Source organism: Camelus ferus, chromosome 2 (assembly GCF_009834535.1).
Source record: "Camelus ferus isolate YT-003-E chromosome 2, BCGSAC_Cfer_1.0, whole genome shotgun sequence".
Classification (NCBI taxonomy): Eukaryota; Metazoa; Chordata; class Mammalia; order Artiodactyla; family Camelidae; genus Camelus; species Camelus ferus.
The window spans coordinates 18,707,230-18,734,756 of NC_045697.1; the positions used below are offsets into that span (position 1 = coordinate 18,707,230).

The 27,527-nt window shown below is 38.7% G+C and overlaps 1 protein-coding gene across 5 annotated transcripts in view; it reads left to right on the forward strand.

Annotated features, from left to right (window-relative positions):
• Positions 1-27,527, forward strand: part of RBPJ (recombination signal binding protein for immunoglobulin kappa J region) — a 203,255-nt gene that overhangs the window by 106,500 nt on the left and 69,228 nt on the right. The window contains exon 1 of one of the 5 annotated variants that reach the window (XM_032495256.1): positions 1,006-1,155. The exons of 2 other annotated variants lie outside the window; for them this stretch is intronic. In XM_032495256.1, coding sequence (XP_032351147.1) covers positions 1,097-1,155 — 59 coding nt within the window. In that variant the 5' untranslated portion in view covers positions 1,006-1,096. Of the gene's footprint in view, positions 1-1,005; positions 1,389-27,527 lie in introns of those variants that run through there. 2 more of the 5 variants (XM_014562196.2, XM_006188225.3) reach the window with 2 other exon arrangements.

The window sequence follows — 27,527 nt, forward strand, 5'->3', positions numbered from 1 at the left end:
GGCGGTGGGAAGGAGGTGTAGCGTGAGACGGGACTGCCCGCATTGGGCACATGCGCAGTGCCGCTCGCGCGTGCCGCGCCAGTCCTGCAGCGCCTAGAGCAGGTTTCGGGCTATGGATTCCAGCTCTCCGGGTTTTGGGGCTCCCTGTGGGAGGCAGTGCTGGATCTGGGAATCTCTAGGAATTGAAAGGGCAAGGGTGGGGGGAAGGAAGAAGTGCTGCAGGTAGGAAGGAGGGAGCGGGGTTCGGGCCCTGCACCTTTCTATTAGATGCCCAGACGGGCCAAGTTTGCTCGGGGGCTTCCAGGCTTAGGTCGCCTGAGATACACTTCGGGCAATGAGCAGCGTCCTTGACTGTGCGAGGCCCACGGGAGGATCTTGGCAGAGCCTGTCTCCCTATACACCTGGGTTCACACATGTCTGGGGGCTGGATGAGGTTCTAGGGAGGCTTACACAACAGGCAGCTCTGTCCAAGAGGGACCTCTGGCTTCAGTGCGGAGTGGGGAAGTGTTGGCTCTCAATTACAACCCAGTATTCACCTCTGGAGAAAGCTACGCGGCGCGCTGGCGTGTGTATGCGAGGTGGACTTGAGGGGTGTTTTTGCCAAAGGCCTGACCTCATTTTACACCCAAGGAAAAGAAAGCTAAGGCAACAGAGCTCAGTTGCAAAAGTTTTCCTTTTACAGAGCTCTGGAGAGTCGAAACACTTTGTTATCTTGTCTGTCTCTCTGCTAGCATGGGGGTCGAATGAACTGAGAGAGTTCCTGGTTTACTTGTCCGAACTCCAGGCATCTCTGTAGCTCCAGCACCTAATGCTAACATTACCATAAAGGAGGCGTCCAATGAACGTTTGAATGAATGAAAAGGGCTGGGAACTAAAGTGAGCGGGAAGCCACTTGGAAAACACCCATTTGGGGAGGTGTTTCATCTAGGCCTGTGAAACGCGGCAGATTTTCCCAGGACCCCTCCTCCCTTCCCCTCGGCCCCGCCTCCTGACCCCTCCATTCCCCGTCCCCGTTGTAATCCCCTCCGGTTTTCCTCAGTCTCCACGTACGTCCCTCAGGGCGCGTCCCAAAACCCGGATAACCGGAGCGCTCCCCATGGACCAGACGGAGGACTCGCCCGCGGAGGAGCAGCCTGCGCATGCTCCATCGCTTGGGTAGGTTTCCAGGGAAGGCTGTGAGCTGGATCCCCTACTCCGCTGGCGGCGCGAGGCGTCTGGCTCTTCGCGGCGGCTGCGAGGGGAGAAAGAGCGCGGGGGCTGGGTGGAATCGAGGAGTGAGGAAAAAGGGAAGGGGCGGGGGAGAGGGACCAGGGAAGGCATCAGGGGGAATCTCGCGAGGGTTGGAGTTTTGGCGAGAGTTTGTGGAAGATGGCGCCTGTTGTGACAGGGTAAGTCTGGGGGAATCGGAGCGCTGGGAACCGGGAAAGTTGCGGGCGTTTCGCAGCCCGCGGCGGGTTCCGGGGCTGCGGCGCGCTCGGTGTCCGGGGGCCGCGGGGGTGGCGACGCGTGCGCCGAGCGCGGCGGCGGCGGCGGCGTGTGGCCGTGCGCTGCCCGCTCTGCGCCGCCGTGGCTCGGGCTCCGGCGCGTGAGGGCGGGCGGCGGCGGCGGCGGCGAGGCCGGCGGGTGCGGGCGTGAGTGCCGCCAGGCGCGCGGGGCCCGCGGGCGTCGTGCCCGCCGCGCGTCTCCCGCGCCGCCGCTCGCGGGCCCTGCTGCCCGGCCCCGCGCAGCTTTGTTCCTCGCGGCCGTCGTAGTCTCGCCGGGCCGGTGCCCCCGGCCCCGGGCGCTTTGTCTTTCCCCGCTGCCCCCCGCGACTCTACCCCTGGCCCTTTGTTTCCCCGCCTTGGGCGCTTTGTCCGACCCGTCGCGCCCCGCATCCCTTCTCCATCTCGTCCGCTCAGCTGTCTTTCCTCCGGTGCCCCTTTGTTGTGCCCCTCTCTGTTCGGTACTCAGTGACCTGCCACAGCCCAGGGACCAGGTTTCTGTCTTTTAATTTTTCTCCCATTATTTTTTTTATCATGCTTTCCCTCTCACCTTTCTGTTTGGTCCTTGATCACCCCCGGAGGCTTTGTCTCCCCCATCCAGGGGTTTATTCGCTTGGCACCCTTCTTCCCCTCCCATCATCGGTTGATTTATCCACTACCCACGGTGTTTGTCGGCTCAACTGTCTCAGCCCCGGGGACTCCATCTGGTGCTTCTACGTGCAGACGGACCCTACGGTTTGTTGTTGTTTTTGTGGGTTTGAAAGATGCGGGGGGATACTAGTTTCCTCCTCCGCGCACCTCCTCTTCGCACCCTTTTCTCTCGGGACTGCGTGCACACCTCCCCACCACCCCTTTCTCTCTGGATTACAATGTCTTCTTCAGTTTTCTTCCCGGTCTCTTTGGGCCCGTGGTTGTTTTGCTTGGAAACAGTAGCCCTGGAAAAAAGATCTGGTCTCTTGGTTATTGGCCCCCGCCCCTTGGTTTCTGACGGCCTAGGCCAAGGGCAGCTGTCTTAGCTGTGCATCTGGATTACCTGAGGGTATTGTAGGAAGGTTAGAAGAGGCGTAAGGTGTTTTTATCTGATGATGTGTGAGAATAGTTGCAGATACTCACATTGGATATTCATTATGTATGTCCGTAGCAGTTGAGTGATTTTCGGCATTTAAAAACTTGTGAATGTTGGGATGGAGAATTTCAGCGTTTTCAAGAGTTTACGTCTAGAGTTATTTTACCAGTAACTCCTGCTTCGTAAGGAAAAAGAGAGGGCATCCTGCTTATGAATTTTGATGTTTTACGCTTTCTTACTTTTTAGATAGTTTGCAATTATGTGCTTTTGCTGTGCAAATTTTTGACAACCCTTCTGACCCATCTTTGGAGTTGAAATGAGGAAAGCGCTTAAGAGTGCAGTTTGAGTTGATGAATACTGCTTCTAGAATCTTTGTGGAATGCATTAATCAAATATAATTAAAAGACTTTTAAGTAATAGTCGTAAGTAAGGTAAAGGCACTTCTAGAGTTAAAGGAGCTTTAATTTGTTCAGAGTGCTTATTGTAATGATATTGTTAAAAGCTTGAGTTTTGTGGCTGTAGGGTGGGGGAGGGTGATATAGTGTATTTAAATAGCCTGAATATTCTGGTACTGGGAATAGAGGTATTAGATTTACCGGAATTACTAGGCTGACTATGCTGTTCAGGAGGTCGTCCCCCACCCCCCAGTTGATCACTGCTTTTAGATGTTACTCATAAAATGATTTGGAGTGTCTTTTCATTATTAACTAAAGTTTACATGAAGTGCAGCTACTAGAGGCTATACAAGTGTGAGGAATGTTGGCAGAGTGGAAAGCTTTTTTTTTTTTCAAAGACTGTGATTAGAATTAGTATGAGTTAGCTTGAATTTTAATTAATGGAAAATAACCTTTTATGATTGATATGTGAGGCTTTTGTGAAAATTTGCAATCTAGGTTCCATGAGTGAGTTTTACTTGTAATCATTTGTCTCTCTTTTTCTTAGTGCAGAATCATTCTTTTGAAGGTAAAATCTTGAGCACACTTGTTTCTTACTGTAAGCAAAGTGTTAATACCTTGTAATGGAAGGTATTTTGCTCTGACTTGTACAGATAAGAATGGTCACGCAAACATAAGCAGCTTTTAAAAATTTCAAGTTGTACTTTTTGTTTCTAAATCATGTAAGGCTTTTATTTTGTGATCAGATAAAACAGTACCTTTATTAGATTATATCAAACAGCAGCATGTCTAGAAACAAATGGGGCATCTTTCATTCAGAGTATTGATGATCAAAGCTTTAAATTTATTGTCCATGCATACTGCAGAGGGTGTATTTCAGGAAAAAATGTAAGAGGCTCACTTGGAGTATCTTCACACCGATTCTAATACATGGGTCTAGGTATTAGACTTTAAATAGGTTTGTTTAAATGTTACCTGTTGTTCCATACTGACAGATCTCTATAGTGTCTTAAGTGACTAAGATAAAAATGATTTTATGCGGGAAAAAAGCCACTCTTGCCAGCTGTAATTCATTAAATAATCTTTGGCACTCAGGAGGGATAAAATATTAGGGAAAAAATGGTGTATTTGCAGGTTCTTACAAATCTTAATTGTGGTGTTCAGTCATTTTAAAAAATAAATTTTAAAAACCTAGGACTTGGCTTTAAAACATTATTTCACATTTTGCTTCCTCCTAATAGTAAATTTCATGTTATTTCAACTAGGGGCAGTATTTTCTCATGGATTGACTGAAAGTTGTTATTTTTGGCATTTGGCTTTGTGATTATTTCCAAGTTACTCTACTTCCCCTGGGCCAATTTCCTAACTCTGTAGTAAAATGGGAATTGTAGTAACTTGCCACATCTGCACAGGACTGTTGTGCCTTAAGATTTGCAGAGAGCATCCTTGGATGAAAGGTGTGGTTAAAAGTCTAGGAATTGTTACTGAAATAAGTAGGTCATATTTTATAGGAAATCAAGTAGGAAGTTATGAACTAAGTTCTTGGCAAGTCACAATGGTGATAGTGGGATAAAAAAACGAATATGTTTTATAGTTTGGGTAATAAAATAGATACTTTTTTTTTAATAGAGGGGGATGGATAAGTCAAATTACAGGGTGGTGTGTGTGTTGTATAAGAGACTGAAGATCTGTCAAACTCAAATGTAGTAACATTATAAAATTATGGAATGCTTTTCCTCTCTTGATTTCCTTTCTGCATGTGGTAATTTTTTTTAATGGTAGCATAAAATGTTTTCATTAGATTCTAGGCCAAATCTGTTAATAGTAATGACTAATTTTCAGTGTACCTTTTTTTAATGCTTTGTCATTTACACTCAAAGATATTTTCTAACAACCAGGGCCATATTTTCAGACTTAACCCTTGACCTAGGAAGGTGTTTTGCATTTGGGAGACACTATAGATATTTATTGAACAAACAAAACAAACCTGCTTCTCTGTTCCTGGTAGATGATGTCATGTCCCAGTAGTTCCCCAAGCCAGGTTTCTGTATTTCTCTCTCACACTAACCCTTTACATTTATATAATCACTAAGAACTGATAATTTTCCCTACTGAAAAATCTCTTCAATCTGTCTCCTTCATCCTCATTGCCACAGTTTGTGCTCTCATCATTTCTCACCTGGATTACTACAGACGTTGGCCGCTTCCTCTTTGTGCTTCTAGACTCACCCTCTTTATCCCACTTCCACAGAGTCTTTCTAAAGAGGAAATCTGATCACTTCACTCCTTAGTTTAAAAACCTTTCAATGGCTCCCCCTAGCAGCCTTCATTAAGAGAGGCAGCGGAGTAGAGAATTTATGAGCTCACATTTAGGATTTAATCTGAACTGGGTTCCAATTCTGTCTCTGCCATTTAAAACCTCTGTAATTGACAAGCAATCTCACCTCTCCTTGCCTCCTCCATCAGTTGCAAGGTAATTATTCTTAGCTCAGTGGGTTGCTGTGAGGATTAAGTGCAGGAAAACGTTTTAGGACGCCTGGCACATAGCAAGTGCTCAAAAAATGTTAACTGTCATGGCATAGAGGGTTCTCTATAACTATTTCATTTACCTTTTACCCAGTTGAACTGTTTGTCTTTCTCTCCTTTTGTATTCAATTCTCCATCCGTATTTAAGAACTTGGAGTTCCTTGCATGGCCTCAGCAGTTTACTGTATCCTTGTGCTTGAAAAGTGCTGGTGTTAGTAGGTTATTAATCAAGATTTCTATCTGAGGATACTCTAACCAGATCCGCCAGGCTGGGTTCAGTGCCTCTCCTGCGGGTTCTTAAAGAACTGAGTATAATTCTCTTGGAAGTGTCATACTGAATTGTAATTGTCATACCCAAAGGCTGTTGGTTACCTGACGGCAGATAGCATTTAAAAAAAATCATTTATATATTCTTATCCTTAAAAGAGTGTCTCGAACATGATAGGGACTCAGTAAAAAGGTTTTTTGAACAGAGGATTCAGAGTACTTTGAAACCTTGATACAACATGGTTTGTGTAAGCAGCATTTGATGTATACAGGGAATATATTGATTCTATAGGGAATTTAATTGCTGAAGTACACAAAGGAGTTAATATTTTCTGCTATAGACAGTCTTATAGCTCCTGTGAACATTGTATTAAAACTCGTAAGCAGAAGTTCCTTTTGGGTTATTAAAAAATACTGTATTGTTTGTACAAACTGACAAGTTTAAATACCACATTTTGTTTTTTGTATGGTGGACTATCCAGTGTTTCCCAAAAGTTTCCATTATTTTTAAGTAATTCTTAGATGCATAGGAATGTACATTAAGACACCACAGACTTTTTTTGTGGGGGGGAGGATCCATGCCTTTGAACCAAACAATAAATTGATAATCTTCAGGAAGACTCAGGTTTTGTGGACAGATTATTTATAGATAATTTCTCGAAGCTTCAGGTTCTACCTCTATAAAGTAGGGAATGATAATTTTGTTGTATTTATCTGCCAGGCACATTGTGAGTATCAAGTAAGGTAAAATGTGAAATTATGAAGGTCAAATAAAACTATATGTAAGTGATTTGTAAATTGTAAAGCACTCTATACAAATACTTTAATTATAATAATTGGTTTCTCCTGGTAACTTTTCACAGGCAGGGTTCAAGATGGACTTTTTATATTGCAGCTTGTGGTTTGTGGGTCATGTTTTAGGAAGGCAGCAGTGTATTTAGTACAGAGGACCGCAGCCCTTGAAATATGTGCCTTGGCATTTTGAGCAGACATATTTGGTAAATTACAGCCTGACCACGGATGTTGTCATTGAGTCACCCCCAACTTTTTGGGGTCTGCTGCTTATTGCTCTATTCTCTGCTTGGGCAGCCATAATGATGTAGGAATGTTGAATTCCCAACTGCTACCATCTCTCAGACACCCTGCCCACAGTTCTGGATGTTAGGCCTGGCACAACATCATCGCTTATGCCTCATTAGGCCTGCTTCTACCTCAGGGAATGAAATAATATCCTAATGGTGTGAAAAGGGTAATGTATTTCCTGAACACAACTTACTACTGGGGAAAAGCAAGCATCAGAGGCACTCTGGCTTGGTTTATATAATTGGTGGTAATTACTTATATGTATAAATATTTGTATAGGTTTGTTGTGTTGAGACGGTGCAGAGTGATAAGCATGACAGCTCTTCAGTCAGGTTGGTCAAGTTCATGGCAGTTTGGGGAATATTTGTACTATTTTAAATTTATAAAAATGAAAAGATAGAAACCCCTGCTTCTTAGGTATGCTAAGTTGCAAAGCCTTGCAGTGAAAGTGCTGTACCAGTTGAATGTGAGATGGAATACACTAGAAAGCTAAGTTGAGCCTTTTAAATTCCCCTCCCATGCTTTTTTTTCTTATTCAGTAGTTTTAACCTCGCCTTAGGGCTGTTCTGTGCATTGTTAATTAGATGCTAGAGTTGTAAATGAATAAGAATAATTTCTCATAAAATGTTTATATAACTAGGAAATGTTTATTACTTTTTGAAACCCGGTTTTTTTTCTTTTATTATTGTGGTAGTGTGGTACAGATTGTGTTATATAACAGCAATATTAGTTGCCCTGTAAAATAGAGAACCAGTGGTATGGATTTTTCTTTATTATTTTAAACAACTTATTTTGGAACAAAGGTCTTCCCTTTTTGGAAAACTGCAAATCCACTAAGATCTTGCTTTTTTTACTTTTTATGGAATTTATTTTTAGAGCAGTTTTAGGTTCACAGTAGAATTAGGGGAAGGTTACAGGTATTTCCCATGTACTCCCTGCCTCCATACAAATAGTCTCTATTACCAACATCCCCCAACAGAGTGGTACATTTGTTACAATTGATGAACTTAAGTTAACACATTATTATCTCCCCAAGTCCATAGTTTACATTAGGGTTCACTCTTGGTATACATTCTGTGGGTTTGGACAAATGTATAATGTTTCTACAAACGTATCTACCATTGTAGTATCAGAGTAGTTTCATTGCCCTAAAATATCCTTTGTGCTCTGCCTGTCCCCTGCTTGCTCCTCCCTTACCCCTGTCAACCACTGAACTTTTATTGTCTCCATAGTTACTAGCATACTTTTTCAAATAATTTAACTTTTGGTTTGAGTATGAAAAAATTTTTCATGCAAAAAACTATATAGCTTTGTACAAAGCTCCTGATCCATGCACCACCTGGAGGAAATAGAAACACTGAGGTCCTCAGACATGAAGGAAGGGTTAAGGGAAATGAGTATAACTCTGCCTTTGTGGTTCTCCTTTATAATGGTTTTAATAACTATATTTATTAAGGAAACAGCTGAGTACTTGATAGGTATAAGACTGCTATATACTGGTCTTTAAAGATGGCTAAAAAGTGGTCCAGTGAAGCTCATGATTTAGTGGAAAGTATACAGACAATAAGGGGTATTATAAGTGTATTATAAGTGTTACAGATGTAGATGTTGGTGGGAACACAGGTGTGAATCATTATCTCTTAAGTTGAGAGGAGAATTCATAGAGAGTGGTAGGAAATAAAACTGGAAAACTGGTTGGGGCCTCTTGGAGGACCTTGGGTGCTAAGCTGAGAATTTGAATATTAATCAGGGATGTTGGGCTGGGGGCACTGAGCCTGTTTGAAGAGTTGAGGCTGCATGTAAAATACAGTTGACACTTAAACAACATGGGGGGCTACGGGTGTGTGAGTTACAGTGGGCCCTCGAGTATCCAAGGTTCCACAGTACCTGTGGTTTCACATCCTCGAATTCGGCCCACTTGAATCATGTGCTACTGTAGTATTTACTGTTGGAAAAAATCCGTGTGTAAGTGGACCCATGCTGTTCGAGGGTCAGTTGTAGTGTAAAATAGATTGGAGTTGATGGAGACCATAAGAGAGATGTATATAATCAAGGTCTGATCTTGGTGCAAGGCCTAAGAATGGAAAGAACAAAGTAGCTCTTTTTGAGGCAGGGTGGTATAGGGAGCTTTGGAATCAATGCAGTGTCTAAATCTTGTGGCTCTGAGTGTGTCATGTAATCTAAGTCTTGCCTTTGTCTAAAAAAAGGGAGAAAATAATACTCAATGGTATTGATATGAGGTTTAAAAGAGATACTGGATATGAAATGCCTAGCTTGGTTCTAGGAGTAGTAGGTGCTCCATAAATAGGTCCTCCTCCTCCCCTCTTTCTAGAATAGAATTTAAAGATTATCAGATGGGGGTGGGAAGAAGCGTGGAAGAGAAGGTGGGGAGAAAAAAAACAACTGAACGATCAAAACTTGGGTAATGAAGTAATTACAGTTGGGAAAGTCTGAGTGAGATGAACAGGTGTAAGAACCTATCTGTTTTCTTTCTTTTAGCTTTTAAATACTGAATATTTGCATACTTACGTGGTGACATCTTTCTACAATTATATAAATATACCTATTTTATATTTCTCTGTCTATATCTGTTTATCTAATCTTTCAGCAAGCTTCCTAAGGACATGACCAATATTTTACTTATATTGCATAATTAAGGAGCAACTGCTAGCTGCCAGATTGTTGCTTGCTGAATGAACATGAGTTGAATGGATTTACTAATATATAACACTTGCCACTAGGTGGCACTTGGTCTAAGTGATAGGGCTGACATTTATCATAGACTGATTTTTCTATGCAGAATTCATGGATAAACTCACTTCCCTGGGTTATGGTCAACTTTGTGCCACTTCTAGACTATACTTTTTGAAGCGGGTTATGGAACATATAGCAAATACCTAACCTCACTTAAGAGTGTTGAAAAATAGAAAAGCATAATGGCATTAGAATATGTCCTCTAGAAAGAAGCTGAAGTCAAGGTCAGTGAAATCCACAAGTGACCAAATTCTCCATCTTTGAATGTATTTAAAGTGAAGCCTGCTGGTTAGATATTAGGCATTGTTTTTTCTTAAGACTGTATGTCGATTGCTTTAAAGGGGAAGACTGGGAATTTTTTTCTTCCTGGATTTCATGAAAGATAATGAAGTGTGGTCTGTAGGGATACTGGGCTATGGTTCTATATTCTCTTATTTATATTCTGGTATATTGTACTCCCCCTGTTGTGGAGTAACATATCATAGAATGTAACTACATCCTGTGTGACAAATGTTAATAGATTATTAAATCCATTAGATTCAGGAAACTGCAGACCTAGAAAATACCTTGTTAATCATACATTCTAAAGTAACCACTCATTTAAACACAGGCACAGACAGATTAAATAACGTTAATCAGTTAGTTAATGGCTGAGACTAGTTCCTGATTTGTCTTTTGGAGAGAGAATTATGCTGGTCTTTTACACTTTTCTGTTTATACCTCTGAGCTGCCTTTTAAAGTTACATGCACTTTGTTTTTTAAAATACTTTCCTCTCCTTTTTGTGTGTGAATTTAGACCAAGAGTACAGATCTCTCCGCTCCAAGCCTGGGAGTGTTACTGCCAATGTTGCTTAATAAACGGTCAGCTCTGAGCCTGCCGGTTCTTTCCTCCTTTGCTGTTTTCCCGTTGCTGGTGCTGCTTGCTTTCTTTACCTTGTTCTGTATTTCAGACTGACCAAGAGGGCCCGCACACCTCCTCACCCACTCTGCTCTAGTTATCCCTACTCAAGAACTGCCTGGGTTCACGTCTGGTTCGCTCTAGTTTCTGCCTCTTGCCTCTGTAGCTTCTTAGTTCTGCTACCTGCACTAAATTGCAGTTGGCTGTTCCCAAAGCCTCTGGAAGAGAAAATGGAAGGAGAGAAGAGGAGATTGAGAAAGAAGACAGATTGTCATAGAGAGAAGGAGGCCACACTTTGAGACTGTATACTGAAAGATGGGCTTGTTTATGAACCTGATGATTTTCATGCAGTGAGTTTTCTAGTGTATTTCTGTCAGGACAGTATTACCCTCTTGACTATGGAATTCATTAAAGCTATTGTATCCATCATCTATGCTTATTCATAAGTCAAGGAAGTAAATTAAATTAATTTCAGCATTCCAAAGATAGTAGTGATAGTTTTGGTTTGGTAATTTACTTACAGCTTATAATAATGAATGTCATTGTTTGATTAAATGGATAGTACAGAATTAGCGGGAGTTGCTGCTTCACTGTTAAAAAAACAAATCCTGATAGCTGTAGCTTTCAAAGATTATTCCATAATTATTGGTAATCATTTTTCATCCTGGCCTTCCTCTATGATATAATGTGATGTGTACATTTGAATATAGAATTTAGTGGCATGTCATTCACTTGAACCTAGTTTCTTAGCTTTAACTCCTGGAAGTTGTCAGTTGGTAAATTAAGTATCTTTTAAATTGCATTAGAATTAAAAGTCACCTGGTAGCTTAGGTATGCAGTTAATTTATATTTGTTCCATTTTACTTTGTTTCTGTAATTATTTCAGAGAAGTGACTATCTTGATGTGGAAGTTTTTCTTAAGGGTTAAGTCATACGTAAACGCTGATTTTGATTATTTTTCTAATTAGAAAAATAACGTTATGTGAAATTCCAGTTATTTAAATATGTCATGTAAAGTGAGCCACTTCAGTCTTCTACTAGGAAATTAACTACTGTTATCAATTAGAAGTATATTCTTCAACTTTTTTTGTCTTAAGTGGAAATGCTAACATTCTGTTTTATACTAAAAATGTCAGTAGTTTAGTAAACATAATATTTAAGGGGATTAGGGAACTGATGTTTTCTTGAATATCTGCAGAGTCCTTAATTACACTGTGAAGGGAGACAGTATCTCCATTTTACGGAGAAGTCTGAGGGTCAGAGATTAGTGATTTAACTCAGGTTCACACAGCTTTGCTTCTGCCTTTGCCATTACACTGCCCTGTACTCAACTTTTGTTTATTTCTCCACCTAAATGGTAATCATTTGAAAGCTTCCAGGCTCTCTACTAGGTGACAAGACAGTCCCAGATATAAGTAAGCCTTATAGAAGGCTTTAAGGTAAAGGAGATTGTATTCTTCCCTATTAGATTACTTTAAAAATAAATTTATGTTCTAGAAATGCATTCAGAAATAGACTTGACAAGTGTTTGAACTTAAAGAGTTCTCTGAAGTATCATTTACCTTTAAAATTTTGTATAATTTTACGAATAATTGTGTTAAGTCCTTCTGGGAAGTGTTCTATCAGTTAATCCTCCTTTTCTGCCTTAAGACCAATTTTCAGGCCATTTAATTATTTTGTTATACACACTATATGGCTTTGGGCAAGTTACATAATTGTGTTGTAAGCTTAAGTTTCCCCATTTGTAAAATGGAGAGCGTATCTCAGAATTCTAATGAGGATCAAATTAATATATATTTGCAAAGGAGCTGCCAGGCTAGGCTGGTCTGTAAGAATTGCTTACTATCGATTTCCTTTCTTACCTCTCATTTAAGGCACTGCCAGATCTTTTCTTTATAACTTACATCATTTTTATTACACTGGTTTTTCATCCTAGGCCGTCAAGAAATAACCCTTCAACTGGATCCCAAAACCTCATTTCAGTTATCAGCCTGTTTAGTTTTTCTACACCCATTGTTTTTGTTCACCATGATGTCTTTATTTTTGACTGCTAAGACTTGTTATCTTTTCTCTTGAACATTCCATCTTCTCTACTTACTCCTTCAGTCTTAAATATTGTGGTTTGTATTCTTTGTCTTTCTCTTCTTGTCTTATCTATTGTTTGACTTTCTGTCTGTATCATCACCTTATATGTTTAGATTGATATTTGTAAAACTATTATTCATTGTGAAGTATATGTCTTTTTCTCATTTTGTGTAAGAACTTTTTATTTTCCCGATAATACTCTTTGTCAATTTTATATTGAGTATTTTCTCTTAAGTTTTTAATTTGTCGTTTAGTTTTATTTGTTTACTGTTTTATAGGAGTTTAAAGTTTTTATGTAGTCAAATTTGTAGCTCTTCCTTTGGCTTTGTGTTTTGCTTACCTTCCTTACTCTAAGACTTTGAAAGCGTTCTTGTATGTGTTTTTCTTGTATATGTTCTTTTAGAAATTAAAACATGATATAGCCCTTTTTAACCCTTCTGAGAGGATATTTATTTATTTATTTAGCTATGTATTATGTGATGTAGGCTCTGACTTTATATTTTCCAAATGTATAATGAAATATACAGCATTTATTCTCATATACTCAATTTTTTCCATCCTGCCATCTGTTGATTTAGAGCTGTGGTTCTTCAAATGAGGTTCTTGGACCACAGCAATAGGATACTCTGGGAACTGGTTAGAAATGCAGATTCTTCCCTCTGTCCCAGCCTCTTGTATCAGAAGCTCTGGAGTCCAGCACTCTGTTTCAGCAAGCTCTCCAAGGTGATTCTGAAGCCTCCGGAAGTTTACAAGTCACTGTGAGGGACTCCTCTTTAAGGGCAAGCTGTCCACTTGTGCCCTAGATCCCTTTCCTTCTCAGCTACTCTAGGACATTGGACTAGGCAAGCTAACCTTGCCTCTCTCTCTGCTCTCAATTTTTACCTTTCTAGTGGAGCATTCTTGACAATATACAAACATGCTGTTATTTCTCCTCTGGACTCCGCACTCCCCTCTAGTTCTGATTTCTCTTTTTCCTTTGCAACAAACTTCTATGAAGGGTTCTTTCTATCTGCAATTACTCATACTCCATCCCCTCTAAACCTTCTTCAGCCTGGCTTTTGTGTCCATCACATCAACAAAACTGCTCTTCTCAAGATTACCAGTACCTTCCACATAGGTGAGTGTAGTGGTCAGTTTTTTCCAGATGCTATTCGACTTGACTTGATCAGCAGCATTTGACATCTTAGACCTCTCCCTTCTTGTTCATTCTGTTCATTTGGCTTCTGGGTTCAGAAACTCACTTCTGGTTTCCCACCTCACTGGCACCTTTTTCCTGGTCTTCTGTCTGGTGCTTTCTGATTTTACCATATTTATCTTGCTTTTTATCCTACATTCTACGCTCCTTCCCTGTTTTATTTTTCTCACTTGCATGTATCAACTTCTAACAGTATATGTTATTTGCCTTTTTATTGATTACTCTCCCCTACTAGAATACAGTGCTTGGTACATAGTAGGTACTCAATAAGTATTTGTTGGAAGAATGAATGAAGTGTTGTAACATCACTTTTTGAATGCTCTATCCTTTTCTCATTGATTTGAAATTCTTCTTTTACTACTATATGTTATAAAGTTTAATGGGCCCCCCAGTATAAATATAATCTATTACTCATTAGAATTGAGGTCTGTCTTTACGTTTAACCCTTAGTGTTGTCTGGTTAGGAAGATGGTTAAGTTTCTGTAAAACAGAGGAACACTAAGTTCACCTGCTAGTTACTGGGAAAGTTGAAATTCAGACTCATGTTTTTGGATTCCAGGTTCATTGCCATGAAAGTCTTTTAGTGGTTGTGTAATGTAGCCATGCGGTGATGCTGCTGGGCGTCCCCCCTCCCTGCCCCACATCTGGTTAACTCTTAGTCATTCATCAACACATGATTGGCTGTGCTCACCAAGCAGGGGAGCCCCTTCCCTCAGTTTAGGCAGAGAATAGATCTGAGGCAGGAGGGTAAAGTTGAACAGGAAATTGGTTTATGTGGGATTTTTTAAAAAGTAGACTTTATTTTTTTAGAAGTTTTTTTTTTAAATTGAAATATAGTTGGTTTATAATGTGTTAATTAGAACAGTTTTATGTGAGATTTTTGTCTCTGAATTTTAGTATGTGATTTTGGAAGAAAGATTATGGAAAGAACAGACTGGTGGTGAAACAGATTCTATTCACCACCAACTAATTTAGTAATATTCCTACTTCACAAATGATATCTTTGATCTAAGCTTTAAGTTAAAAATGATACTATTTTTGTAAAGGTATTTCTGTTAAAAGTAACTCAAGAGTCTCATGTTTCTGGTACTCCAGATTCATTCTTTATGTTGTACTGGAGTACTTTGAGTTTTGTTTTATGTAAAACTATTCTATAAATGTTACTTTAAAGTTTTTGCTGTCAAATTTTGTTGTTTTTCTAACTGAGACAGCAGCTGTGGATGTAGCTTAAAAACTGGTGAATATCTACAATGATGAGCCTTTATGGAGCAATGAAAGGCTGCTTATAAATTGTAGCCACAGTTGCAGTGAATTCTGTGTTTGTTATTTGTGAATCCCTAAGGGTGATTGAGGGGGGTGAGTTAGGATAGTACCAACTGAGAGAGTGTTTCTATTCTGGGAATCTTTGGAGCAGCCATTTCTGCTTCTGTTCTTTATTCCTTATGACTTTGAAGAAATTTGGAATGTTTTGCTTGACTTTTTGATGATCTTTCTTTAAATTTATTACTTGGATATGTGTACTGTAAAGGCAAATTATAATTTTAGGATGTTTTATAGACATGGTTTCTGTCATCAGATATTTTTGCTCTCAACAATTACTGTGTGTAATAGCACTTAGGGATGAAGTCTTACTGTGTCTACTATCTAAAGCTATGAATGTTGGATTGTTTGGAATTAAGTATTTTCTACTTAATATGATTAGCTCAGACATGTAGCTTTAGGTACAGTGCATATATCTCTTTTCCATTTCAAAAGTGTATGGTTTTAATATATTGTCGAGCAGGTCCAAATAGTTAACTATAAGTTATTAAAAGTAGTTTTACTCTAAGATACTAAAGACCACACCAGGAGCTGAGCTATAGGAAATATGGGAGCCTTGGTATTTTCTATCAAAATAATCTGGAAGATAAATTTCTCAAAATAAAAGAATTTTAGAAAATGTTTATTTCCCAAAAAAAAGGGTGGAAGAGCGATAGTTGAAACAAATGAGGCTCCCTGACCAAAAAAAACCCCACAACTGTGTATGTAGGATTGTGGTCAGTATTTCTGAAGATCTTAGAGTATTAGAGTATGTATTTGCAAATCTCTGAACTATTTATGTAGTTAAATAATCCTAATAAATTCACTTGATTTGTAAAGGCAGTGTTTAACATGCTTCCTGATTATATTGAAGATACTCAAAAGGTACAAATTGAATATGCTGTTAAAATTAACTTTTTGTTGTTAAATTTAGTCCTATTCATCCTAGTGGTTAATAGCGTTTAGACTTTGACTGGAACATCTATTTTATTGTGTGGGACATGGTTTCAGGAGGATTTTGTACACATTGGAAACAAGAGTTTTTGTGAATTGTAGTTATTATCCATAGTCAGTTTAGATACAAGAGCATTCCCAGTGAGTTACTTGTGATTCATAACCAAACTTTAGCAGAGCAGATGTAGACTACCAATGGAATAATTAGTCAAAAAAATATTAGGGGGTTAGAGAGCCCTTCGTGTAACATTTAACTTTAATTTCTTGGCTAGTTTATATGAATAATTAAAGTTTTGAGGCAGTTAAATTTTCTTTTCGTCTCTTGGGATTTCACAGTTGTCACTAGTAGCTGTAATCACTAGGGAAGTAGAAATATTATTTCCATCAAACAGATGGCTTTTCCGGCACTGGTCCCTAACATTGCCTACTGAGGTTCCTGTTTACGTTGGACAATTTCCTAATCACACCAACTTGGTATACTTTTGAAAGATGACACCTGGTAATAGAATATGACGTAGACGTTAAAATGACTTAGTGAACTTGACAAGGTCTAAAGGTTGGAAGTATATGTAATTCCCATGTTTCTGGGGGAAAGTAGTCTGCTCCTGTGAGAGAAGCCACCTAGTAATGGATACTGATGCCCTAGCTATCCTCTCAGGGATGCCTTAGCTACCTCTTCCACTTTTTGACTTTCATTAGCTCTGACATTCAGCGTGTTAGTTTAATTTCTGCTTGGCATGTGACTAGCCCATGCTGGGCTTTGAGGCATTGGGAGGTTTTTGTTAGGATTAAGGATAGGTTTCTGTGGTGGACGAGGAAGATTTTTCAGAGACTACAGTGATGTGGGGACTTAAAATTACAAAAATCACATCTTTTTTTCAGCTCTAATATGAAGCTTTTTTTGAGACTTTACTTGTTATTAATAGGATTATCTTCCCCCTTTTTAATGTGTCTGTTTTCCTTCTCCTTTTGGACATTTTAAAACACACACTCACACATTTTGGGGATCCACATGTATACTTATGCTCCTGAAATTTCAAAAGCGTAAGTCAGCTATTAAGATTCTAAAAACTTTGTGTTTGTCAGCTGTGTTTACTCTATAGTGAGAAATGTCTGTTTTGAAGTCATTTCTTGATGCCATCTGAAAGGAATCTAGGGACAAAATTTGTGAGGATAGGTTACCTTTTGGAAAGATAGAGTGGGACTTTATTTCTTTAATATAATTGGTTGGGGAAGGTTTTAAGAGTGAATAGAGTCATGGTGGGTGTTTCAAGAAGGAAAAAAATTCTAATGCTTTACACATGTTGTTGGGGGTGGGGGATGGTGGTGCCATTTGCTGAGATGAGATGAACTGACACAGTAGAGGAGTTGAGTTAGTGTTGACGGGGAGAAGTTTTTGGTTTTCAGCATGTTGTGTTTAAAGCCATTGTGAGAGAGTTAGATGAAGATATCCAGTGGCCAGTTACATACATGTATTATGTCTGTGTTTCCTGTGAGGAGAGATTCCTGTTAGGAGAAAGGTCAAGGTTGGAAATCCATACCTGAAGACTGTTAGATGGTAATTAATACCTTGCGAGTGGGCAAAATCTCCTTGGAGAGGGTTGGAGTTAAGCAGAGACAAACCACTAGTGAGCATCAACATTTAAGGAATGGGTAGAGATGTAAAAACCAGAAAAGGAAAGCTAATAATGAAAGAGGTGGGACAAAACCTAGACAATGTAGCGTCACAAAAATGAAGAGAATACTTCTAGGAGGAGGGACACTGGTCATTTCTGTCACATGCTCCAAAGACGGTAAATGAAATAAATCTAAATACTCACCAGATTTAGGACTTGAAAGACCTTGGCAAGAACAATTTCAGTGAACTGGTAGGAGCTATAATGTGATCTGACATGGGTTGAGGGAGTGGAGACCATTCTTTCAAGAGCAGTGATTCTGAACTTGGTGGGAATGGAACCTAGGTGTTGTGGTGGACCTTTTTAAGGTGGAATAGGCTTGACTTGTTTAAATGCTAATTGGAAGGAACACAAAGATGGAAGGGGTGAAACTTAGATTGAAACTCCTATTAGGGCCTTTTCCATAACATTATACAGTTGCTCATCTATTAATGGAAAGTCTACAGTAAAAGCGGTTTTGTTGAGGAGGGGGACACACATTCAATACTGCTGTGACAATGAAGACATTCATAAACTTGATTCCCTTAATTTTTCAGTCTTTCCGCATTGACTATCCCATTTTAATGAGAGAAAATATTCTGTATCATTTTTCTCCTCAAGGGATGACCTTTATTCATTTTTTGCTTGGTGTCCCTAGTGATTAACTGAGGTAGTGGATTTAGTTGATCCATGTGAAGCCAAATACACCGTTCTCACTACGATTTAAGTTTATTTTGTTATTTTTAAAATTGTTTACACATAATATACGTAATTACTTCTAAAAAGTCTTGGTTAATTGTGAGAGTCATTCGAAGGGCTAGTTCTAAGTTCACTTTATTTCTGTGAAAATCAGGTGATTTTCATAGCTGAAAAGCCGTTGTTTAAATGTCATGTTTACCTTAAATTGTTTTAATTTTATAGACATAACTGCTCCATAGCATACTGCAGGAAGCTGCATGTCTTCATAGGAAACGTAATCAATTTGGGGACCTTGTATAAGAAAAACGAGTAGCTCATCAGGTTTCACAACCCTTTCAAGTGCTTTGCCACGAGATAAACAGCAAACTGTGTACAAAAGATTTTCATGGTTATCCCTATTTCATGAAGATATATTGTTTTCTAGAGCTAGCCATATCCATGACATCTGGTAGTACTTTGTGCCATTCTGTTGTGATTTTCTTTGCTTGCTAATGAAAAGGTGAAATGAATGAGTTTCTTGTATGATGGGATCTCAGTAAGCTTTTTATAGAAATCTTACTTTATTTTGTTTAAAGCAGCCACTCTCACAGCAGATAATACTCTTACTGATTGTCTGTAAAAAGCTTTAATTAAGGAGATCAAAGAAGCTCCCTCAAGTTCCTTTGTCCTCTTACTCAGTTCTCTATCCCTTGTACCTAGAAGAGTGCCTGTCATGTAAAAGGCACTCAGTAAATATTAAAGTATAGAGTGAACTGGCAGTTGAGAATGTTTTCCTAGAGATATTTTCTTAGACATTTTTGCATTTCATTAAGAAGCTAGAAAAGGCTATATAAGCTGAGGCACATTAGAAAAAAAAACTCTGTAACTTAATCTACTTTATGGCAAATTTCCCACGTGGTGTAATTTTTTCTAATGCTAGTTTTTCTCCCTTCATAATCTTCAACAGTGTTTTCTGTGCTTATTTAGACAGTAATTTACTGACAGGAAAATACATTTTGGTTTATGATCATGTTATTCCCCAGGTCATATTTCAGCCTCTTCTACCATGACAGAAGGAATAAGTTTTCCTGTGGTATGTGGCTTCTTACATTGTTTTATGAGAAATCATAAAAGATGCATCTAAACCCAAATTTTCCAAAGTACTGAATTGAAAATCATGACTTTAAACCTTTCCAGCAAAGACTCACAACCTATAGAGATGTATTAAATTTTATGTACCTAAAATTTTAAGTATTTTACTAATTATGATTGCTTTACACTCATTTACACATTTTGGGGCAAAATTTATACATAGGGTGAAGTTATTGATAACAGATGTAAATCTGTATTTTTAAAAGTTGTCTTGGTTATTTCTATCTTTTTGACTCTTTTATTATATCCATATCTGATTACTCATTATTTTTGCTTGGTAAAGAGGGAGTACTAGGAGGAAGAGGTACCCTTCTGCCATTTATTTAATGTGCTTTAATTATTAGTATTATCTCCAGTACCTCTTTTGTTGCAGAAGTTATCTTAAAACCCTCACCTGTTTCTTGAGCGTTGAGGTCATTAAATAGGTAATTTGTGATGTGCTGAAACAAATCAGTCAATGAAAACATCATTATCAACCCTTCACATCCTGAAATACCTCTTCTCCCCTCAGTTTGGGCTCATCTGACAGACTGAGTCCTAGTGATATATTCAAAGATTTCTGAGTGCCAGCTGTGTTCCAGGAGCTAGGATATACCAGAGGACAAAACAGACCAAAAAAATATGTGTACCTCTGCCAGTGTGTAGAGGTTACATTTTAGTGAGAGAGACAGACAAAAACCAAATAAATTAAATATTTATCGAGATAAGGGCTTTAGAAGAAAAAGAATGTTGGGAGTAGGGTAGGGAATGTCAGGAAGGGGTTGCAACAGGTCTCTTTGAGATGGTGACACTTGAGGAAAGGATCTTAAGGATAAGGTGAGAATTTGAGGCATGTTTTTATGTGGGAATAACATTCCAGCAAGAAGGAACAGCAAATGTAAAGACCCTGAGGCAGAATATGCATAGATTAGATATGGTATGTGAAGTAAAGACAGGAGTCAAAGCTAACCCACAGGTTCTGGCCTGAACAATGGCAGTTCCAGGGTTGCCTTCATTTGAAATGAGGAACAGCTTTTGGGTGTAAGACTGGGAGATGATGTATGCACAGGATAAGTCACTTGTATGACTTCTGGATTTTGCATGGTGAGAGGTTTAAAAATGTCAAGGCAGACAAGCTCTTGGCAGGAAACACGATTTTGAATGACTTTTGCTTTAAACTGTTGATACTTAGGGGAGATGAACTAATTTACTTGCACAAACCGAAGGTAGTTAATAAAGGAAGGGGACTTTCCTGCAGTAAATGAAAGTGTTTTATACATTAATTTTGGATTACCTAAATAATTGCTTGAAATTTTTTTGCTTTATTCTATTAAAATCCATAACTTTCCCCCCAGCCCATTTGATTTAAACAGGGATTTAAAATATGATAATATTACACAGATTAGTATGTAATCTCTGACATGAGGAATGTAAGTACTGAGATCTATTTAGATAGAAACGGAAATAGGCATAATATTAAGACTAATGGGAAAAAGAAGCACATTTTTGACGGCTGTGATGTTGTGATTTATAAATACGTGTATTTGGTCATCAAGTGACCAAAATATATTTCTCATACATATTTGTTCTTGTCTGTATTTCCTGGCTGGCAGCTCCTAAGACCCTTGGAATTCCTAAGTGAGAAGAGTGATAAAGGTGTCTTTTGTTAGACTAATGAGGTGACTTTTGGAAAGTATGTCATGGTAGAGGCTGGTTGCCAGTGGAACCAACCTTGGGATTAGAGAGTTGGAACTTGTAGTTCTACCTCCTAACCTCTAGGGAGGGAAGAGGGGCTATAGATTGAACCCATCTCCAGTGGCTGGTGATGTAGTCATTTGTGACTCTGTAATGATGCTTCCATAAAGCCTCAAAGGACAGGGTTTGGAGAGCTTCCAGGCTGGTGAAGAGCTTCCAGGCTGATGAAGTGCTGAAAGAGTGATGCGCCTGGATGGGGCCTGAAAGCTCCAGGCCTTCCCCTGTGTCTTGCCCTATGCATCTCTTCCATTTGGCTATTCCTGAGTTATATCCTTTTATGATAAACTGGTAATGTAGTAAGCAAAATGTTTCTCTGAGTTATGTGAGTCACTCTAGCAAATTAGTCGAACCCAAGGAGAGGGTGGATTATGGGAACTTCTGATCTATGTAGCTGGATGGTCAGAAACAGAGGTAATTGCTTGAGACTGGCTTCTGAAACCCAAGGCGGGGGTCGTGGGAACTTCTGAGATCTGACCATCTTGGGGTAGATAGTGTCAAAATTGAGTTGAATTGTAGGCCACCTTTCTGGTGTCCAGGGAATTGCTTATTGGTGCAGGAAGCCTCCTCTCCATGCTGGAGTTGGTACCAGAACCCGAACCCATTTAACCCTATTCTTAAGTCTCCAGGCATCACTTGAGAGACTTTTTTTTCTGAGAATGCTTTATGTTATAAACAATTAATTCTAGATAACTAACTGTGTATCAAAATAATCTGCTTTATATGGCCTACTGTCTGTACAAACTATGTTTATCTTTCTTTATGAGCTTTCTGTTTTGGTACTATATAAATTTGGAAATACACACATGCTGGATCGGCTCACTTCATTGCCTGAGTTTATACAGTAGGTTATTCAGTAGATTGATCCTCCATGGGATCGTGTTCTCTGGTTATGTTAAGAAAGAAAGTATACTAAGAGTTGCCTTGGTGTGTGTGTATGGGTGGGGCAGGTGTGTGTCTCTCATGTCTACTTTGTCTGGGATCACAACGAGTTGACATGGATCCTCATTTATTTATTTTTTAGATGCAGGTACTGGGGATTGAACCTAGGACCTCCTGCATGCTAAGCATGTGCTCTACCTGAGCTATACTACCCTGCTCCCCACCCCTCGTCTTTGTTTAAAGATCAACAACAAATCATTCAGTAGCATCAATCACTACTACTGCATTTTTGTTCTAATGGTAGCAATTTTAACATACATTCATTGTTTTCACTGTAGCAGGTTTTACCTCTGAGGAGTCAACCAACTGTGGGTCTAAAATATTTGGGGGGAAAATCCAGAAAATTCTGAAAAGCAAAACTTGTATTTGCCACATGCCAGCAACTGTTTACATTGTATTTCATTGCTTTAGGTATTGTAAGTAATCTAGAGATGATTTAAAGTATATAGGAGGATGTGCATCTGTTATATGCAAATACTGCATCATTTTATATAAGGGACTCAAGGATCTACATATTGTGGTGTCTGAGGGTGTCCTGGACCCAATCACCTGCACATACTGAGGGATGACTGTGTAGCTTGAAGCAACTTGTTCTGCAGAATTGTGCAGTAAAAGTAATAAGGCTTATGGGGGAAAAAAGGGTTGAAAGCAGACTAGTGAAAATCCATAAAACTCTGATCTTGGATACTAATTAAAAGCAATAGCAATCCTAATAAAAAACAAAAGACTAGCATTTGTACTTTGAATTGCCATCAGTCTTCGGAGTCTTGAACTTGTAGGTCCTGGGAGGGCATTACTTCTAAGAGACTTTCCATTTAAATTAAAAATCTAACCCATATGTAGCCTTCTTCATTTTAATCCATTGTTTTAATACAAGGGGAATTTTTCTGCAGCTTTTTCATCTGCCCCGGCAGCTTTGTCAAATATGTTAACCTGGCTGAAAGAGTAACAGTTCCTGAAGCCACTGAACCAACTACTACTTACAAGAAAGAAAAGTACTTTTGTAGATTTGCCGGTCTTTTTCTTAAAATATTCATCTGTTACTAAGTTTTTGATCTTTATTTGTGGAAAAGCTTGTTCCCAGTGGCCTCAAAATATTAACATACTAGGAAAAATCATGTATGAAGGAGCATGACCTCCATTTACACCAGCATTATTCCCCTATTTCTAGTTGCCTAAGAAGAAATTCACAGCAAAAAAACCCCATACATTGTATAAGAACAGATTTTACTTTTGTTTTGTTTTGATTTGGGTTAAATGCATAGGGTGAGTTGCAGGTGACCCCTGAACAGCTTGGGGGTTAGGGACCCCAGACCCCTGTGCAGTGAAAAATCCCCATGATTTTGTAGTTGGTTCCTTGTACCTACAGTTCTGCATCCTTGGAACCACAGATCTGGTAGTACTGTAGTACACATTTATTGGGAAAAATCCATGTATAAGTGGACCTGTGCAGTTCAAACTTGTGTCATTCAGGGATCAACTGAATTGGTTTTGGAATCACAAAGACTGGGCTCTGAATTCTAGCTCTGCTGCTGAAATATACTTTCTGCAAGTGACTTGACTTCTTTAAGCCTCAATTTCTGTATCTATAAAATGGAACTAATTATTATACCTGCCCATAGAGTTTGGTAGTAAATAAATGAGATAATATTGGACAAACTTACACACCGAATTTACTACTAATAAGTGTTAACTTTTATTTGCAGTTGTCATTTATAATTCATAATATCTAAAGAGCACGGCATGACTATACCACTAGCAAGGAGTATTTTCAACAAGTTAAACCTTTTCAAATAATTTTTACATCCTTATTAATTTTATCTAACATAAAATATTAAGAGTGAGAAGGCAGGATTTTGTTTTTAATGTCAATTGTAGGTAACAAAGAAAACTGATACAAAATGTAGTAAATGTGATTTGTATTTTTCATTTTTTGGCATAGTTTTACACAGGAAACTGATCAAATAATCAGAAGATACAGAAGTTGTAATTGTATTTAGGCTCATGTGATGTAAAGGGGATACAAACAGCATTTTTTCGTTAGGTTGCAATAGAGATGAACTTTTTTCTGTTCAAATGCCATTAAAAGTTTTATACTTTACTGCTTTTGTCTGTGACATGTAGTGGTTTTTGAGGTCTATTTTCTGTCTTCCAGCTCGAAGCTTTCATTTAGCCAAATACATTGAAATGGAATTCTGGTTAAAACTTCTTTTTGATCCTTACTTGATTTGATATTGCCTATTGACATTTTGGTTCTGAAATTAAACACATTGCACCTGTGAGCTGTCTAGTATCATGCATTGAACTATTTTCAACAAATTCTATTCAGGAGTCATTTCTTGAAAACCTGTTAACAGGCAAGAACTTTGAGCACTTTAAGTGTTATAAAAGATGAATTAACAGTTTGGTCCTTGGCCATTTGTGCCTTAGTGGGGAATCCAGCTATGCTTGCAAGTAACTATAATGTAAGGAAGAACACTCCTATAAAAGAGACATTTTGCAAGGAATGTTGAGGTATAGAACAAGGAATGATTAGTTCAGATTGGTGATATCAGCTAATCATGGAGCAGCTCTTCCTCTTATTTTTAAACTTTTAAATTATGCTAGGAGAAGATGAGTTTTGGAAATCTGGAGGCAAGAGATTTTGTTCAAGAGTACCTGGATACAGTCTCTGTTCTCTGTCCCTCCCAGTCAGGAGGTGGTTCTTGTTGGAGACAGGTGAATTTATTCAAAACAAAACAAAACAAAACTACAAATGCCAGTGTTTGTAAACATTCCTTTAAATGGAAGAAAAAGTCAGTAGAAGTGTAGCCTGAGTAGTAGCTGGGTGAGAAGGCGGTGGCTGTTTTCTCAGCTCTGCTAGAGCTGGACCTGAGGAGTGTGTCACTGGCAGCTGTGAGTGCCCTTAGGGAGTTTGGGCCAAGATAAGTCTGTGCCAAGATAGGCTGTGTGTGCTTCTGCTCTTTGTAGTCACTGCCATTCAGTTAAGTTCTGTGTCCCTCGTTAGATAGAGTAGGAGCTAGATAAGGCCAAATAGATCAGCAGGGAAAGAGATTGTCTGTGTAGGTGCTTCCTGCTTGTTTGTAACCCTTTTGAAATGTTACTCAATTAATATGGGAATATATTCGATCGTTATTATGATAGTTTAGAAGCCCTCAGTTCTACTTTCTTCCCTGGAGGTAACCATTATTAAAAATTTGGGATCATTCTTCCAGACAGTTTTCTATGTACTTAAGTGCACATGAGTATATAAATATAGTTTGGGTTTTCTTCAGGGCAGATGGGCTCATATTATTGTATTTGTATATTATGTGTTATCTTTACTTTTAAAATTTAATAATCCTTGAGTTCTTAGCATACATTTAGGATTACTTTTCTTTTTTTTAAAAAAATCTTTGTAGTGTTCCATATCCATAATATCGGTGTAACAATTTATTTAGCCAGTTCCCATTTGGCATACAGGTAGATATATTTCTTTTAGGAGCAAGGCTATAGTAGCCACATATGCATGGGTATTTTTGTAGGTCATATACTTAGAAGTGAAATTGCTGGTTGCAAGGATATGTGCATTTGTAGTTTTGGTAGATGCTGCCAGCTCTAGAATCTTATAGTTACTCATACCCATATATATAGCAGTTTGTGAGAGTTGATGAATAGGTTTCAATAGGAATTGAAAAGAAAGGAATTCTGCACAGAGAAGTGTGAGTAAAAGCATGGAGGTAGGACAGCTTAGTAAATATGGTGAGGCAAAGCGAGTAAAGAATCTGGTGTAGGTTATAGGAAGCAATAGAGGCTAGTGGAAGATGAGTCCAGAAAGGTAGGTTGGATCAAATAAACTATTTTAAATGTGTGGCTCAGAACTTTAAACTTGAATGGACATTGGTGGCCTTTGGAAAGGTTTTACACATGAGCTTTATTTCGGGAGCAGTAACTATGAAGGCTAGGTTTTTGAGATGGGAGTTTGGCTGTGAGACTGTTACAGTGATTGTGTGCTATAATAAAAGCTATGACATTAGAAATGAAAGGAAAGAATCAAATTAAAGCCATGGTATAAGGAATAGACTTACCATATGACCCAGGAATCCCGCTCCTGGGCATATATCCAGAAGGAACCCTACTTCAGGATGACACCTGCACCCCAATGTTCATAGCAGCACTATTTACAATAGCCAAAACATGGAAACAGCCTAAATGTCCACCAACGGATGACTGGATAAAGAAGATGTGGTATATTTATACAATGGAATACTACTCAGCCATAAAAACCGACAACATAACACCACTTGCAGCAACATGGATGCTCCTGGAGAATGTCATTCTAAGTGAAGTAAGCCAGAAAGAGAAAGAAAAATACCATATGAGATCACTCATATGTGGAATTTAAAACAAAACAAAACAAAAACAAACAAAGCATAAATACAAAACAGAAACAGACTCATAGACATAGAATACAAACTTGTGCTTGCCAAGGGGGCGGAGGGGTGGGAAGGGATAGACGGGATTTCAAAATGGTAGAATAGATAAACAAGATTATACTGTATAGCACAGGGAAATATACACAAGATCTTATGGCAGCCCACAGAGAAGAAAATGTGACAATGAATATATATATGTTCATGTGTAACTGAAAAATCGTGCTCTACACTGGAGTTTGACACAACATTGTAAAATGATTATAAATCAATAAAAAATGTTATATAGTTAAATATAAAAGCCATGGTATAGAGTTAAAATCAGTTTGTAAGACTTGGTGGCTAAGAATGAGAAGGAAGAAGATTGAATGCTGTGACTGGCTGAGTGGATAGATGGCACCTTTTATGAAAATAATAAAAATAGAATAAGAAATAGGTTTGGGGTAAAATAAGTGAAAAGTTATTAAAATATAAGGAAGAAGATGATTTACTGTCCACTGTTGACATGTTTCTACAAAGTATAGTCAGTTTTTTTGGTAACAAAATATACATAACTTGAAATTTAATATATTAAACCATTTTTCATTGTACATTTCAGTGATACTAGGTGCATTTGTGTTGTTGTTCATCTGTTACCATCATCTGTCTCCAGAACTTTTTCCATCTTCCTAAACTGAAACTCTGAACCCATTAAACTCTATTCCACCTTATCCTGAGTCCTTGTTAACCACCATTCTGCTTTCTACCTCTGTGAATTTGACTGCTCTATGGGCCTCATATGAGTGGAGTCATACAATATTTGTCCTTTTGTGTGGTTTATTTTACTTAGTGTAATGTCTGCAAGGTTCATCCATATTATAGCATGTGTCAGAATTTCCTTCCTTTTATTTATTTTTATTTGGCGGGGGGCAGTTAAGTTTATTTTTATTTATTTTTTAACAGAGATACTGGGGA